General features: G+C 38.8%; 1 protein-coding gene across 3 annotated transcripts in view; it reads right to left on the bottom strand.

Annotated features, from left to right (window-relative positions):
- LOC126354704 (spondin-1-like) overlaps positions 1-16,672 on the bottom strand; it is a 174,731-nt gene that overhangs the window by 32,445 nt on the left and 125,614 nt on the right. For all 3 annotated transcript variants that reach the window (XR_007565374.1, XR_007565375.1, XM_050004524.1), the window contains exon 11: positions 9,563-9,728. Coding sequence is in view for 1 of the 3 variants with exons in the window: in XM_050004524.1 (XP_049860481.1) it covers positions 9,563-9,728 (166 nt within the window). In the remaining 2 variants the exon portion in view is untranslated. The remainder of the gene's footprint in view (positions 1-9,562; positions 9,729-16,672) is intronic.

The raw sequence follows: 16,672 nt of genomic DNA, 5'->3' as shown, positions 1-16,672 counted from the left end.
ACAACTTGCCCTTTGCCTAAGTCTCTTATACGACAGAACTGCTCCATTTGTGGCACTTGTCGTCGCTATAACGATTCCTCGTTCGTCTCTGCTCCCCTCATATACAGCGTGGCTATAATTATACTTTTACTACTTGAGCCAGCGCAGACGGGAAACTATTTACTGTCTTCACTTTTGTAGGAATCGTGTTCAAACTGATTTTCGTTCTTAGCAGTGCTAGTGTTGTGACTTGCCGTTAGGCGCCGGTATTGGTACGGCGACCGTGTGGTTGAAAGAAATCATCAGTGTGCACTACAATTGCAGGCAGTCAACATTGGTCTGGTCGAGGTGAGCAGGGCCTAATTCGTAAGGCTCTTTTAGCATAACAACAACAATAATTCCAGAATGAGATTTTCACTCTGCAGCGGAGTGCGCGCTGATATGAAACTACCTGGCAGATTAAAACTGTGTGCCGGACCGAGACTCGGACTCGGGACCTTTGCCTTTCGCGGGCAAATGCTCTACCAACTGAGCTACCCAAGCACAACTCACGCCCCGTCCCCACAGCTTTAATTCTGCCAGTACCTCGTCTCCTACCTTCACTTGCCCGCGAAAGGCAAAGGTCCCGAGTTCGAGTCTCGGTCCGTCCCACAGTTTTAATCTGCCAGAAAGTTTCAACAACAATAGTGCTGATTCTCTTTGCAAGTATGGATGCATTAAAGGAATACGGAGAGATACTTTCTCTGCACTGTGGATGAAGAACATGATTCGGAAATTCGAATTAACTGGCACCTGTGGGAATTGCTTCTGGAAGAGGCTGACGGCCAGTTCTGCCACAAATTGTTATAGAAGCTACTGTTGCCGTGGCTAAGAAATCTGGAAGCAAAGTGCGATCTTCAACCAGTGCACGAGCCGTGTCACGACAGTTAACATTCTATAGTCTGTCGTTCGAAAAGCGCTGCGAACAATTGTGGAATGGTAACGGTACAGACTTCACTTTGCTGACCATTTATGGCCACAACACGCAGGCGTTTGTGACTTGGTACACAACTGACAAATGTTACCCTCTTATGTGGAAATTAATATGTGTTTCTTTCAATGGTTTTTCGTTATTTCTCTTCTTCGTGTATTTACAAATATTTCCAGAAAGGTTAACTACCCCGCGATCACTCGTCTTTTATGGCAGCCCACTCAGGTAACGAAAGTTTATTATAGCCACCCTGCACGCCGCCTTGCCACAAGGCGACAATCGGTTTCGTGGTGGACAGCGGTCATAACGTTTACACTTATTAACTGTACGTTGGAGTTTCCACAGGTAACGACAAAACGTGAGCTCTCATGGCTTCTGGCCTTCAATAGTTGCAACGGACACAGTAGTGGCATAAAATGTTCAGACTTGGAGAGTAAGTAGGCTTAGCAAATCAGTTTCTAACGGCCACAATCACTTGTGCTTGGCAGTGAGCTTGGAGACGTGGCTTTACTCGTCCACCTTTCTGAACGGTGTAGCCATAAGCTGCCTTTATCTGTTTTTTGTGTTATTACTTTGCCTGAATCTAATCATATGTGGAATAGCCTCTTTACCAGGAATGTAATTGCTCTGATTTTCAAACCCTTTTTCTTGACAAATCTCGGAAGAGTGTAGATGGCTCGTCTAATAGCTGTAACAATCCCGTCCTTCAAGATGACGGTAGCAGAACCATTTCATATTTCAGCCGCTAATGTCGGTGTTTCTCTCCGGTGTTCGTAATCACGTCACTCACTTTAATGGCGGGGCAGCAGTCAAAAATAGCCACCGCGTGACTATATTTAGCTGCATCCTGCTTAATGTCGGTGCACAATAGGTCGCTCTCGACGTGACTGCGGCATAGCACTGGTCACACACAAACATATGTTGAAGCGGTCACTGAATTGCTCGTCTTTTTCATGACTGTAGTGCATACTTTCATACAATAAATGCCGCTATAGTTCGATGCGCTTCGCAAGCTTGACAAGGCGAGGCCACGACGTTGGGATCTCAGATTTACTTCAAACTTTGTACACCTTTAGTAGGCCATTAAAATAACATAATGTGCACCACTCTGGCGATTCCGAGAAAACCGCAAGAGAAATGTTACTCGTCTGTTATGTAACTGAGTACCTGTGCGTAGGTACCCGGCTTTAGAGTTTATGGTGATCAAGTGGTCAGCTGGCACTGTAGCTCAGCATCTTCAGGTGCAGGAGTGTTTAACTTTTGTAATAGAAAAACTGAGTAAAGGAATCGACGATCAACTTGAACGGATATCATGTGAGAGAGTATGAGGCGATGGATAGACTCCCACTCAATCTTAATTTATAATCTCTATTTGTTTCATCTCTGGTCATATTATTTAATTTATATGACATTTGACAGGTACTATAATTAATAAACACCTGCATTTCCATGAAGTTTTACTGAATTTCGTGTTATTTGACTGCTTAGTACTTTTAATTGAATTTAATTATTACAAAAAAGCATATTTATAGTTATCGACAACTAAATGAAGAAACACATAGAGTCTTCCTGAAAATGATTGCGTTTCGTGATTCGTGATATCCCTAAAACATGCAATCTGGGTTTAGAAAACATCATCCTTGTGAAACTAGTTCTTTATTCACATGAAATGCTGAGTGCTATTGACAAAGGATTTCAGATCGATTCCGTATTTCTGGATTTTCGGAAGCCTTTGACACTGTACTACAAAAGCGTAATAAAATTGCGTGCTTATGGAATATCGTCTCAGTTATGTGATTGGATTTGCGATTTCCTGTCAGAGAGGTCACAGTTCGTAGTAACTGACGGAAAGTCATCTAGTAAAACAGAAGTGATTTCAGGCGCTCCCCAAGGTAGTGTTACAGGCCCTTTGCTGTTCCTTATCTATATAAACGATTTGGGAGAAAATCTGAGCAGCCGTCTTTGTTTGTTTGAAGATGACGCTGTCGTTTATCGACTAATAAAGTCACAAGAAGATCAAAACAAACTGCAAAACGATTTAGAAAAAATATCTGAATGGTGCGAAAAGTGGCAGTTGACCCTAAATAACGAAAAGTGTAAGGTCATCCACATGAGTGCTAAAAGGAACTCGTTAAACTTCGGTTTCACGATAAATCAGTTTAATCTAAAAGCCGTAAATTCAACTAAATACCTAGGTACTACAATTACGAACAACTTAAACTGGAAACAACACATACAAAATGTTGTGGGGAAGGCTAACCAAAGGCTGCATTTTATGGACAGGACACTTAGAAAATGTAACAGACCTACTAAGGAGACACTACGCTTGTCAGTCCACTTTTGGAACACTGCTGCGCGATGTGGGATCCTTACCAGGTAGGACTGACGTAGTACATCGAAAAAGTTCAAAGAAAGGCTACACGTTGTGTATTATTGCGAAATATGCAAGAGAGTGTCACAGAAATGATACAGGATTTGGGCTGGATATCATTAAATGAAACGGGTTTTCGTTGCGATAGAATCTTCTCACGAAATTCTAATCATCAAATTTCTCCTCCGAATGCGAAAATATTTTGTTGACACCGACCTACATAGGGCGGAACGATCACCACGATAAAATAAGCGAAATCGGAGCTCGTGCGGAAAGATACAGGTGTTCATTCTTTCTGCGCACTATAGGAGATTGAAATAATAGAGAATTGTGAAGGTGGTTCAATGAACCCTTTGCCAGGCACTTAAATGTGATTTGCACAGTATCCATGTAGATGTAGATGGTAAGGTAGCTGGAACTTCTTTGTACCTCAACGTTTCCCGCTGCAGACACAGAGAAGGCCCCATTTGGCAAGTTAGTCTGTGTAGTGGCAAGACGCATCTAATGTAGCGAGAACGAGTAGTGTAGGCGCAATTTTTTTGAAATTAGCACAATTTATACTTATACTACAAAAATAAAGGTCGAAGCGTCGTCTCATACACGTTCGTTTTACGAAGCTCGAACACTAACCGCTTGACAACCATGAAATCTGAAGTTCGGCACCTGCTCACAGATACATCAGTTACATAACAGATTTTCAAAACTGCTTGTTGTTTTGATGTCTTATTAAATGCGTACAAAGTGTGAAGTAAATTTATGATCCCAATGTCGTTGCACCCTGAATACAGTAAGAGAGCGCCAGACAGCGATCAGCGACGTTAGCACAACCGACTAAGACGACATACTAGAAATCTTCCCGTACTGCGTTCGAATCCCGTCATTTTATTCTAATCTTACACGAAACATTTTTATCGCTACAACGAATTAAGGTTCGTCGGAAATAACTATAATAATAATAATAATAATAATAATAATAATAAGTAATACGTCTACACCAAATCCTGACGCTAAACCGCCAACCATCAACGAAATAGTAGAAATTATCAAGACACTGAAAAACAATAGAGCCCCAGGAGAAGATGGAATTATTGCAGAACTACGGAAACTAAATGATGAAAGATTAACAGGAAAAATTCACAAAATCATATTAAACATTTGGGAAACAGAACAGATCCCTTCTGAATGGAAATGCGCACTCATCCATCCACTCCACAAAAAAGGGGACAAAACTGAACCAAATAATTACAGGGGTATCTCACTCGTACCGGTCACATATAAAATCCTATCAAAAGTTCTCATGAATAGATTAGAAGAACAAGCTGACCCACAAATATGAGAATACCAGGCTGGTTTTCGCAAGGGACGGTCATGCATAGAGCAGATATGGAATCTGAAAATGATTCTCCAGATGAGAAACATCCGAAACACAGTGGTCACTTTTGTAGATTTTAAAAAGGCCTACGACTCAATAGACAGAGTAGCGCTCTGCAACACGCTGGAAGAATTCAGCATTGACAGAAAGACACCAGCAATCATTCAGGAAAAATTAACTGACACGGTCTCCAAGTTTAAATTTATGGGGGATATCTCTGAACCATTTGAAATCCAAACTGGAGTGCGACAGGGTGACGAACTTACACCATTATTCTTTAATATCATTCTTTAAAAAATTATCAGGACATGGGAAAAAGAAGTCAAAGGAATCCAAATTGGCATTAGAAAAGATTATAGATTCAATGTGAAGTGTTAAGCTTTTGCTGATGACCTTGAAATCCTCACAAATAGTAGAAAAGAAGCCACTAACGCCATAGAGAAGTTACACGAAATTGCACAAAGAACCGGCCTGCAAATCTCATATGAGAAAACCCAGTACATAGAAAGAGTTCCACAAGACAAATTGCCTATTGTGACAACCCATGGGAAAATCGTACAAGTACCACATTTTAAGTATCTGGGAGAAATCATCCAGCCATCAGGGATCAACCTAAAGGCCAATGAGGAAAGAATAAAAAAGCTACAGAAAGCATTTAAACTCACAGGGAACTATTATAACAAAAAGTCCATATCCATTAACGCAAAATTGAGGCCCTACAACACTGTCGTACTTCCGGAATCACTGTATGCATCTGAAACAACACAAATAGGTGGGCAAACTAAAATCAAAGAAATAGAGAAACAAGAAAGGAAAATTCTCAGGAAAATTTTTGGCCCGATACAAGAGCAAGGAATCTGGAAGAAGAGACCAACATCAGAGTTGTATAAATACACAGACAAGGTTACGGATACAATAAGGAAAAGAAGAATGCAGTTCTATGGACATATCCACAGGATGAATGAAAACAGAATTTCAAAGCAAATTCTTAAAGTCATCAACTCAGGCAGGGGAAAAACAAAATGGATAAAAGAAGTTGAAGAGGACCTCAGACTAACACACTTAACAGTAAACGATGCAGAAAATAGAACTGAATTCAGGAACATCATCAAAAAACATAAATTTGACACCACAACACAGAAGAGACTAGGATACAAATGGACTGCGGAGTGAAAGAAATAACACAGTGAACACATGAAGAAAATGTGGGCTCAGGAGAAACATAAACAATCATCATAAAGGAATTCAAGTTCTAACGCTCTCTTAAATGGGAATCATAGAAAATAATAATAATAATAATAATAATAATAATAATAATAATAATAATAATAATAATAGCTATTAATATAGCATGGGGAGATATAATAGAGATATACTGAGGAAACGTGGTGAAATGAAAAGTTGTTTATCGGCACATTCATGGGCGTATCAAAAATACAGTGTAAAGTATAGCCCAGTGCAAGTATAGTTATAGCCCAGTATTAATTCACTATGATACTCTCATGAATATTTCGATGAATAAATTTCATTTACTTCAGCTTCCTTACTATCACAATGTACGCCGACTCGCACAATGTCCATACTTGTGTACTGTACTCGCGAGGCCACCAGCTTTACGGCGGCGTCAATAGTTTGGAGGAACAAGCACGACTTGTTAATGATAATCAGTCAGATTTATGTATGGATCCACGTAAACAGTGAAACTGTACTCCACCGACAAAATATTTATCGTTGTTCAGGGACTTTTCTGTGTATTTTGGTATAAGAGACCAATGGTCTCCAGCATTTCGTTTGATTTCTTCCTCCAGTTCATCTTTACATCCGTATTGCACTGACAATATCAACAATACAGTGCAAATATTGACCTATGTGCTGTGTGTATTGTTTGTAAACGAACTTATTAGATTCGTCCATGGTACTTGCTGCTGGGAACAGGAGTGACCATTTTACTCTTCGATCTCAAGCTTCAATCACGCATTACTCTGTGTGTGTTGTATGGTTTTGTGATTGCGTATTACATGCTTTTTAATTATTATGATTACATTTTCAAAGAAGAATATAGTAATTCCAATCCGAAAGAAAGCAGGTGTGAACAGATGAGAAAATTACCGATCTATCAGTTTAGTAGGTCACGGCTGCAAAATACTAACGCGAAATCTTTACAGACTAATGGAAAAACTGGTAGAAGCCAACCGCGGGGAAGATCAGTTTGGATTCCGTAGAAATATTGGAATACGTGAGGCAATAATGACCCTACGACTTATCTTAGAAGAAAGATTAAGACTTAGAGAAAGCTTTTGACAATGTTGACTGGAATACACTCTTTCAAATTCTAAAGGTAGCAGGGGTAAAATACAGGGAGCGAAAGGTTATTTACAATTTGTACAGAAACCAGATGGCAGTTATAAGAGTAAAGGGACATGAAAGGACAAGCAGTGGTTGGGAAGGGAGTGAGACAGGGCTGTAGCCTCTCCCCGACGTTATTCAATCTGTATATTGAGCGAGCAGTAAAGGAAGCAAAAGAAAAATTCGAAGTAGCAATTAAAATCCATGGAGGAGAAATAAAAACTTTGACGTTCGCCATTGACTTTGTAATTCTGTCAGAGACAGCAAAGGACTTGGAAGAGCAGTTGAACGGAATGGACAGTGTCTTGAAACGAGGATATAAGATGAACATCAACAAAAACAAAACGAGGATAATGGAATGTAGTCGAATTAAGTCGGGTGATGCTGAGGGAATTAGATTACGAAATGAGCGACTTAAAGTAGTAAATCACTTTTGCTATTTGGGGAGCAAAATAACTGATGATGGTCGAAGTAGAAAGGACATAAAATATAGACTGGCAATGGAAAGGAAAGCGTTTCTGAAGAAAAGAAATTTGTTTACATCGAGTATAGACTTAAGTGTCAGGAAGTCGTTTCTGAAAGTATTTGTATGGAGTGTAGCCATGTATGGAAGTGAAACATGGACGATAAATAGTTTGGACAAGAAGAGAATAGAAGCTTTCGAAATGTGGTGCTACAGAAGAATGTTGAAGATTAGATGGGGAGATCACATAACTAATGAGGAGGTGTTGTACAGAATTGGGGAGAAGAGGAGTTTGTGGAACAACTTGACTAGAAGCAGAGATCGGTTGGGAGAACATATTCTGCGGCATCAAGGGATCACCAATTCATTATTTGAGGGCAGCATGAAGGGTAAAAATCGCTGAAGGAGAACCCAAGAGATGAATACACTAAGCAGGCTGAGAAGGATGCAGGTTGCAGTAGGTACTGGGAGATGAAGAAGCTTTCCCAGGACAGAGTAGCATGGAGAGCTGCATCAAACCAGTCTCAGGACTGAAGACCACAACAACAACAACATTTTCAAAGAAACTAAGGTCATTCGGTTACCAAGCATAATTACATAATTACTCCTTAACGAGGTACCAGAGACGACAGGTGCCTTATAACAAAGAATTCAGAAACAAACAGTGAACACCATCTGAGATAGTGTCGGCGTACTTCGGGTATTCCATGTCTAGAGCAGCTCGTGTTTACGGGCGCGTACACTATCATCTGGTTGGACTGAACTGAAGGTAAACCCCTTCAGGAAGTCTGTCCAACTGCTACGGTAAGTTCCTTCAAAGATTTTTATGAATCATTCTATGGCCTTCGTATAATACGGACACAATGAAAAGTTGCCACACTGTACAGGATATAAATATAGCGACATCAAAAAGGAAGTTGCATGTGTCCCACGCTAAGACCAATACGCAACAAGAGCTGCGCATTTGCAGAATAGCCTACGCGTTTTCTGTAGAAACAGTTCTGCTGCCGCACGGGTAACAGGTCCATTACAGTGTGCGAGCGAAACTGAATTGAATAGTAACTGGAACCGTATTGCAAAGTTGAAGTACGCGGGACGGTACATTTCCTGTGGCCTAAACGTGTAAACTGCACACGGACTGACTACGAACTTCTGGCTCTATGTGGACCAGATGCAGTGTCCCGTCCAGTCAGAGTGAAACGGTGCCAATAATTGACCAAGGCACCACATACTTGGGTGGTGCTCATCGGGAAGTTCAGATCTAGGACAACCCGATTTCCATTTTGCAGTCAAACTGAAAGGACAACTAAGAGAATAAAAGTTTTCCACCCATGAAAAAGTCCACGAAGTTGTTCTCGGATGGCTCCGTGTCCAAGGAATGGATTTGTATCTTAGAGGAAGTGAACGATTAATAGGACGATCCGATCGTTGTCTGCAAAAACTTGGTGATAAATAGTGTCATCTATCTGTGTCACTGTGAAGTGCATTGCAGCATTCAATGACAGTTACTTAGCCTGCTATAGTAATGTACAATGTACTTTTCGTGGTCCTCTCCTATTAGCATCTGTCATAATCCAACGAATAAGACAAAATAAGGTACGATGTAGCTCTAGATACGGTAACTCGACCGGTACACTCGAACTGTGGAGGAATCTTGCAGCCAGTGACAAAAAATAGGGCGAATACGAGTACATAACAGATCTTGAGGGGAAGCACTATAGGTTATTTAATAAATTATCGGGGAAAGCAGGGAACAGTTCAACAGAAATAAAAGTTGGAACGACTGAAGGCGAGGTAATGGAAATGGTATAGAAATGTAAAAAAAAACATTGGAAATCACACGTTATCTATAAAACCATCCCTTTGCTAAATTATTGTATAACTTGCTTCAAATGTTGAGGCGATTTGTGTAATACTTTTTTCTGTTTAAATAAATTATTTTTCCACTCATTTTGTAGAAGTGAACTGTACATTATATTTGGTTATGTCAATCCTTTCATCTGCAGAAATTCATACATGCTGCAATGAAATGCTCTACGATTTCTTGTTTCTAGGACTTACTTGTTCTGTTCATACATTTTTCTTCGCATTCTTCCCTGGTTGGAAAGTTGTTCTGATTTCCGCCACAGCCGCCATACCTGAACTCCTTACACTCTGTTTCATCAAAAAACCAGTGGTAGAAAGCCCCGCGACAGTGACCTGAACTTCTTGGAAGCAGACAGAAATCCTGAGAATTGAAGAAAGATATCAAAATGTTTCGCATGCAGTGAAAATAATTATCAGATTCTCAATTGGCGATCGTTTATGGTACAGGCAAACTGCGAAATCTGGCACATTATGGAATATCTAGGCATCATATAGAATGTGATGGAGTATAATTTAATATTTTTCCTAGGCATGTAAATACGGGTTCAGGAGAATAAAATAATTTAATATTTTTCCTAGGCATGTAAATACGGGTTCAGGAGAATAAAATGAATGTGCTCCACTACAAAATGTACTCGTTCGTTGAAAAACGATTTACAGTCAGTGTTCCTGTTGTTGAAGTTGATAAAGGTTATTGGGACGCTCGCAATATTTTGGCTGTCGTGGTTGGTGTGACAAAGGATGGTGGTTATAAATTGGAAACATAGAATTCTAAAGTAGTTGTACACAACGTCACAGTTCAAGCAGGCAAGAAATCTTTCCTTAAGTCCGAAGATGTTCCGATGGACAAATAAATATCTTTCAGGTCAGCTGCAGTTCAGTAATACACAAGGACTGGAAAATGATCTGTGAAGTGCATGTGAGAAAACAGATACCAGAACCTCAGGTGTTTAAGTGTAAAAAGAAAAATTATTTTCAGTTGAGAAAGCATAAAAGAAGTGAAGCTATGAAGCATATAAAAGTTGAAAATTAATATTAATTTATTGTTTATTATACATTTTAGGAATTGTTAAAAACTGTTTTTATTGTTTATTAAATATCAGTAAAATCTAAAAACTGTTAAAAAACTTCTACTTCAGGATAAACCAATTTTCGTTCACACACAATAATGATACTTTCGTTTGATAATTTAACTTTCGCTAAATATATAAATTTTTTATTTTTACATAGTACTTCATTCTAATTTTATACTTTGCCTGTGTCCTATTCGCATTTTTAAAATACCTTTTTATTTTATACATTTCCCAGGAAAAACTTTGAATCGGTATTAAATAAAACACCTCACAAAAAAGTTCGAGGCATTCAATATATTGCCTAGCCATTCTATAAAATGCCTTGATGTGACACTTTGCCAGTAACATATACATTAGGAACACACAAATCCAAAAATGTTAACACTTGCTTAACCTTGCAGCATTTACCTTGTAGAATGTATAGTGTCTCATACATATGCAGAAACATGAACACTTGCTTAAGCTTTAAGCATTTATCTTTTGCACTTCAGTTACTCAAATGAGAATAACATTTACAAGACTTTAGCCTAAATTTACAAGCATTGTATTAAGAGCACCGGTTTGTATCCTCTGTAAGCTACCCAAGACATTTGATCATATGATGCAAAATATCCTCGCAAAGAAACAGAGGTTTTATGAAAAATAACGAAAGATGGAACTACAGAATGAGATTTCTGCTCTGCAGCGGAGTGTACGCTGATATGAAACTTCCTGGCAGATTAAAACTGTGTGCCAGACCGAGACCCAAACTCAGGATGCGTCCATTTAGCGAAGAATAAAGATTGGAAATAAAACCATCAGACAGATTTATTCTGGCTTCGAAAGATTGCCAATATTTGGCAGAGATAAATCAACAAGTTAACAGATTTTGCCTATTCTCATTCAATACTGACTTTTGGAACAATACTCTGGAGTAATTCATCTTAAATAGAAAGTTTTCATTGCTAAAAATATGCTGTAAGAATATAATATGCGGTGCTCAGCAATGATCATTTTGTAGACAGGTGAATAAGGAGTTAGGCTTTCTGACTTCTGCTTACAGTATATGTATTCCCTCAAGAATTTTGTTGCAAATAACCAACTCCAGTTCTAAAGGAACGTTGTCATACATGACTACAATAACACAAGAAGAAATGAGGTTCATTAGTCCATATAAAGGTTGACTTGAAGACGAAAAAGGGTTCACAACACTGATAATAATATTTTATCACCTACCTGGTACCATAAAATGTTTGACAGACCACAGCTCCCTCTAGTACCAGGGAAGTCGTCCATGGATATCGTAACAGACGGTCTATCATCCTGTCGATTCGTCTTATTAGTGTTTTCCATGTATTCCTTTCCTCGCCGATTCTGAGAAGAAACTTCTCATTCATTACCTTACCAGTAAGCCGAATTTACAACTTTCTTCAGTTTTCTTCTGATCTGATTTTTCTACAATCCATGTTCCACTACCATACAACGCTGTACTCCAAACGTAAATTATCGGAATTTCTTCCTAAAATTAAGAGCTATGTTTGATACTAGCAGACTTCTCTTAGCCGGGAATGCCCTTTTTGCATGTGCTAATCTTCTTTTGGTGTCCTTGTTCCGACTGTCATTGATTACATTGCTACCTAGGTAGTAGAATCCTTTAAGTTGATCTACCTCGCGATCAACAACTCTAATGTTAAGTTTCTTGCTGTTCTCATTTCTGTTACTTCTCGTCGCTTTCGTCTTTCGTCGATTTACTCTCAGTCCACATTCTGTACTCACGAGACTATTAATTCCAATTAATAGATTCTGTAATTCTTCTTCACTTTCTCTGAGGATAGAAACGTCATCAGCGAATCTTACCAATAATATCCGTACACTTTGAATTTTTCTCACTCCAGAACTTTTTTTTTATTGCAGACACTGCTTGTTTATTCGATGTATAGATTTAACACTGGAGGAGAAAGACTACTTCTCTGCTTTACAACGTTTTTAAATCCGAGCATATGGTGGCTAGTCTCCCTCTCTTGTTCTTCTCTCTCTGTTCTTGCACCTATTACATATAACCCGTCTTTCTCTATAGCCTACCCCTATTTTTCTCACAATTTCGGACATCTTGCATCTTTTTTACACTGTCGGATGTTTTTTACAGCTCGACAAATCCTGTGAAAGAGTCTTGAATGTTCTTCATTCTTGCTTCCATTGTCAACCGCAACATCAGAACTGCCCTTCTGGTGTCTTTACCTTTCCTAAAGCGAAACTGATTCTCGTCTGACGGATCCTAAATTTTCTTTTTGATTTTTTATCCTTGTCGGATATTGTTTGTTTGACAATCCTCTCAATGGACGGCTCTTGTTCTCTTCGTAATTGTGTGGATGGTATTTTCCTGAAAGTCTGTTGGTATATTGCCAGTCTGAAACATTATACACACCAATGTAAATTAGTCTTTGCGTTACCGCTTCCTCAAATGATTTTACCAGTTCTGATGGGATGTTGTGTATCCCTTCTTATTTAATCTTACATTTTCCAAAGCTCTTTTACATTCGAACTCTAATATTGGATTTCCTATCTCTTCCCTATTGACTATAGTTTTTTCTTCTATCACGTAGTCAGACAAGTGCACCCGCTTATAGAGACTTTTAATGTACATTTTCCATCTGTTCGTCTATCCTCTGTATTTAACAGTGAATTTTCTATTGTACTCTCAATGTTACCATGTTCTTGTGGTCTTCAGTCCAGAGACTGGTTTGATGCAGCTCCCCATGCTATTCTATCCTGTGCAAGATGCTTCATCTCCGAGTAACTATTGCAACCTACATCCTTCTGAGTCTGTTTAGTGTATTCATCTCTTGGTCTCCCTTACGATTTTTACCCTCCTCCCTTCCCTCCAATACTAAATTGGTGATCCCTTGATGCCTCAGAACGTGTCCTGCCAGCCGTTGTCCTACCAAACGATCGCTTCTTGTAGAGTTGTGAAAAAATTCCCCATTTCTATTCAGTACCTCCTCATTAGTTATGTGATCTAACCATCTAATCTTCAGCATTTTTCTCTAGCACCACATTTCGAAAGCTTCTATTATCTTCTTGCGTAAACTATTTCTCGTCCATGTTTCACTTCCATACATGGCTACACTCCACACATATGCTTTCTGAAACACTTTCTGACACTCAAATCTATACTCGTTGCCAACAAATTTCTCTTCTTCAGAAACGCTTTCCTTTCCATTGCCAGTCTATATTTTATGTCCTTTCTACTTCGACCATCATCAGTTATTTTGCTCCCCAAATAGCAAAAGTGATTTACTACTTTAAGTGTCTCGTTTCCTAATCTAATACCCTCAGCATCACCTGATTTAATGCGACTACATTCCATTATCCTCGTTTTGCTTTTGCTGATGTTCATATTATATCCTACTTTCAAGACACTGTCCATTCCTTTCAGCTGCCCTTCCAGGTCCTTTGCTGTCTCTTCCAGAGTTACAGTGTCATCAGAAAACCTCAAAGTTTTTATTTCTTCTCCATGGATTTTAATTCCTACTCCAAATTTTTCTTTTGTTTCCTTTACTGCTTGCTCAATATACAGATTGAATAACGTCAGGGGTAGGCTACAATCCTTTCTCACTCCCTTACCAGCCACTGCTTCCCTTTCATGCTCCTTGACTCTTATACCTGTCGTGTGGTATGTGTACAAATTGTATATAGCCTTTCGCTCCCTGTATTTGATCCTTGATACCTTCAGAATTTATACTTGCTTTTAATTTCAGCTAAGTTTGTTTATTGTACTGGTCCTCTGGGAACAAGGAACATTTATTTATGGTTGACATGAAATGTTTACCTAATGAAACGAACTGTTATTCCGTGTACAAAGAAGTACTTAAAATATTAATTACTTCACTGTGATGTATTCGTATATGAAAGCAGAATCGATACGTTATGATAATTTATGTTTCGTAGTACAAATACTCAGAAGAATGAAAAGAATAGAAATAGAATTTCATAATCTTTTTACTCTGCTTCGAATCTTCCTGAGGGAAAGACGTGAATGGGGACGAATGTATTTTGTATCGTATTTCCAGTAAATATGTGCTATTATTGATAACCAAAGCACTTATTATAGTAGCATTAGCATCCCTAAATGTATGAAAAATTAATTGATCATTTATTCAGTGATTGATAACATGCAGTACAGCGAGAGCTGTAATTAGTATTAGTGGCCGCTATTTGGAAGATGGCAGTTTCTTTTTTAAATTATTCTAATATTACGTAGGGTAAAGCCACAACGAGATGGGTTACAATTAATTTCTTGAATAAACAGACTAAAGTGACGTTAATTTCAGTCATTTCTCAAAGAGTATGATCGATATCAAAATATATCCTTGTTGTTGCCGCATCACGGCTGTCTTTTGTTCAAGTGAAGTGATTTTCACAGTTAAGAAAGTTCTCAGCTTTGAATTAATAATAAGTTTACCACGCAAAACGTGTTTCTCCAATCGAACATACCAAAGTATAAATTATTATTCATCTGAAAAGACATTCCGTTAGAACCATGAGATATTTTCTAAAATTAAACGATTAATGTGTCCACACCAAGCTGATCGTAATTTATTTTACGTCTGCACAGGCATACGAAAGTGACTTATTTATCGGGCACTTGAATACAGAAAGTCTTAACAATATAAAAAATAAAAATTATTGCCGTGGAGTGAAATTGCAGTGAATATGTTGTATGCAGCCTTGTGTGACCTTACGATGTATTATTAACAGCACAAATATACATAACCATACACATACGAAAAAATCATTACATTGGCGCCTATACGGTGTGGCGAGAAACACATGTGTGGTACAAGATTCAAAATTTATATTTCATTGTAATTTGTGCCGTATTTTCTGACATGTATATCATTGCCTACACCAACTAACATACAAATTGATCGGCAAGACAATAAGCTGAGATGAGCGTTACTAATAAGATCCTGAACAACACTACAAAACTGAGTAACATCCCAGATAAGGATGCTGTGGCATGAAACATCAAGCTTCAAGAATAACAGTAATAAGTATCTTTGGGTCATGGAAGAAATAAAATTTTGTTTGTGCCTTTTTAAAATTGCTTCTTGTTGCTACATAAATTGCAATTCTGTGTGGGAAAGTTTCATCGCAGAGTACGGATTAATAGTAGGAGTGATTTTCTTATTTAGATTATTGTGCTGCTTTCAGTTTGTTAATATTTCTTGTGTGCTTAATGTACTTATGTATTCAACATGGGTAGGCCTAACAGGAAAGGAAGGTTAAAGGGAGATAATGTGACAGAATTAGAGGAAACTGATAAAATTCCTGAGTTGGCTTATACCGAAACAAAGGATAATACCGCGGAATTCCAGAATTTGGAAACCGAGGAAACCGAGATGGGTAATCAGATGTCTGGTTGTATTGTAGGAACGCAGGAACAACAGAGAAGGGCAGTATCAGCTGACGCTACTATTAATACCGCACAAGCTGTAGCGATAGGTGAGATGCAGTTACTTACGACGACAGAAAACGATTTCGTTTCCCTATTGCTTCAGAAGCTAGACTTGACAGAGCGTACAAAGGAAGGGGAATGAGAAGAAAGGGAAAAGGAACGAGAGGAAAGGGAATGAATACTCGAACTCAAATGTGATAAGAAATAATTGGCTGGCCGAACGATGCTTGTGCTAAGCGTGTCGTGGACCACATAAAGGAGGAAATGGATACTATGCGCACACAAATGGAAGAACTAATCACCCAAAATATGGATTTGCCTACTGAAGTGAGGGAAATGGACGCACAAGTGAACAGACTAGAAGAAGCTCACCAAACACTTGAAAGCCAGGTAACAAAGTTTACTAGTACTGTGGAGCATTTGTCCTATTACCTAGACAAGAAAACAGAAATCGGAGGTACCGAGCCACTGCAATGTGTGAATATTGCAGTAAATCGTGAGAAAGATGACCTTAACTACCACAGGCCGTGCGTGACACACAGCAACGTATGGTTATGGCAGGCCGTGAGACGAACGGTAACAGATTTAGAGAACCTAATGAAATCCCAAATAGGAGCATTGACAGTGCACGTTGCGAGATTTTAAACTGCAGTCAAGCTGGCAGATACAGCTCGAACAGTGCCGAGCGCAATGTATACCCTCTAGCCGTCGACGTTGCAGTGCCAACCTTGGCACATATAAAGGACCAAGAGTCGCTTATAAAACGCAGACAATTCCAGACGTTCTCAGAAGAGT

The sequence above is a fragment of the Schistocerca gregaria genome, chromosome 3 (genome assembly GCF_023897955.1).
Source record: "Schistocerca gregaria isolate iqSchGreg1 chromosome 3, iqSchGreg1.2, whole genome shotgun sequence".
Classification (NCBI taxonomy): Eukaryota; Metazoa; Arthropoda; class Insecta; order Orthoptera; family Acrididae; genus Schistocerca; species Schistocerca gregaria.
This window is presented reverse-complemented; position numbering and strand designations above follow the sequence as displayed.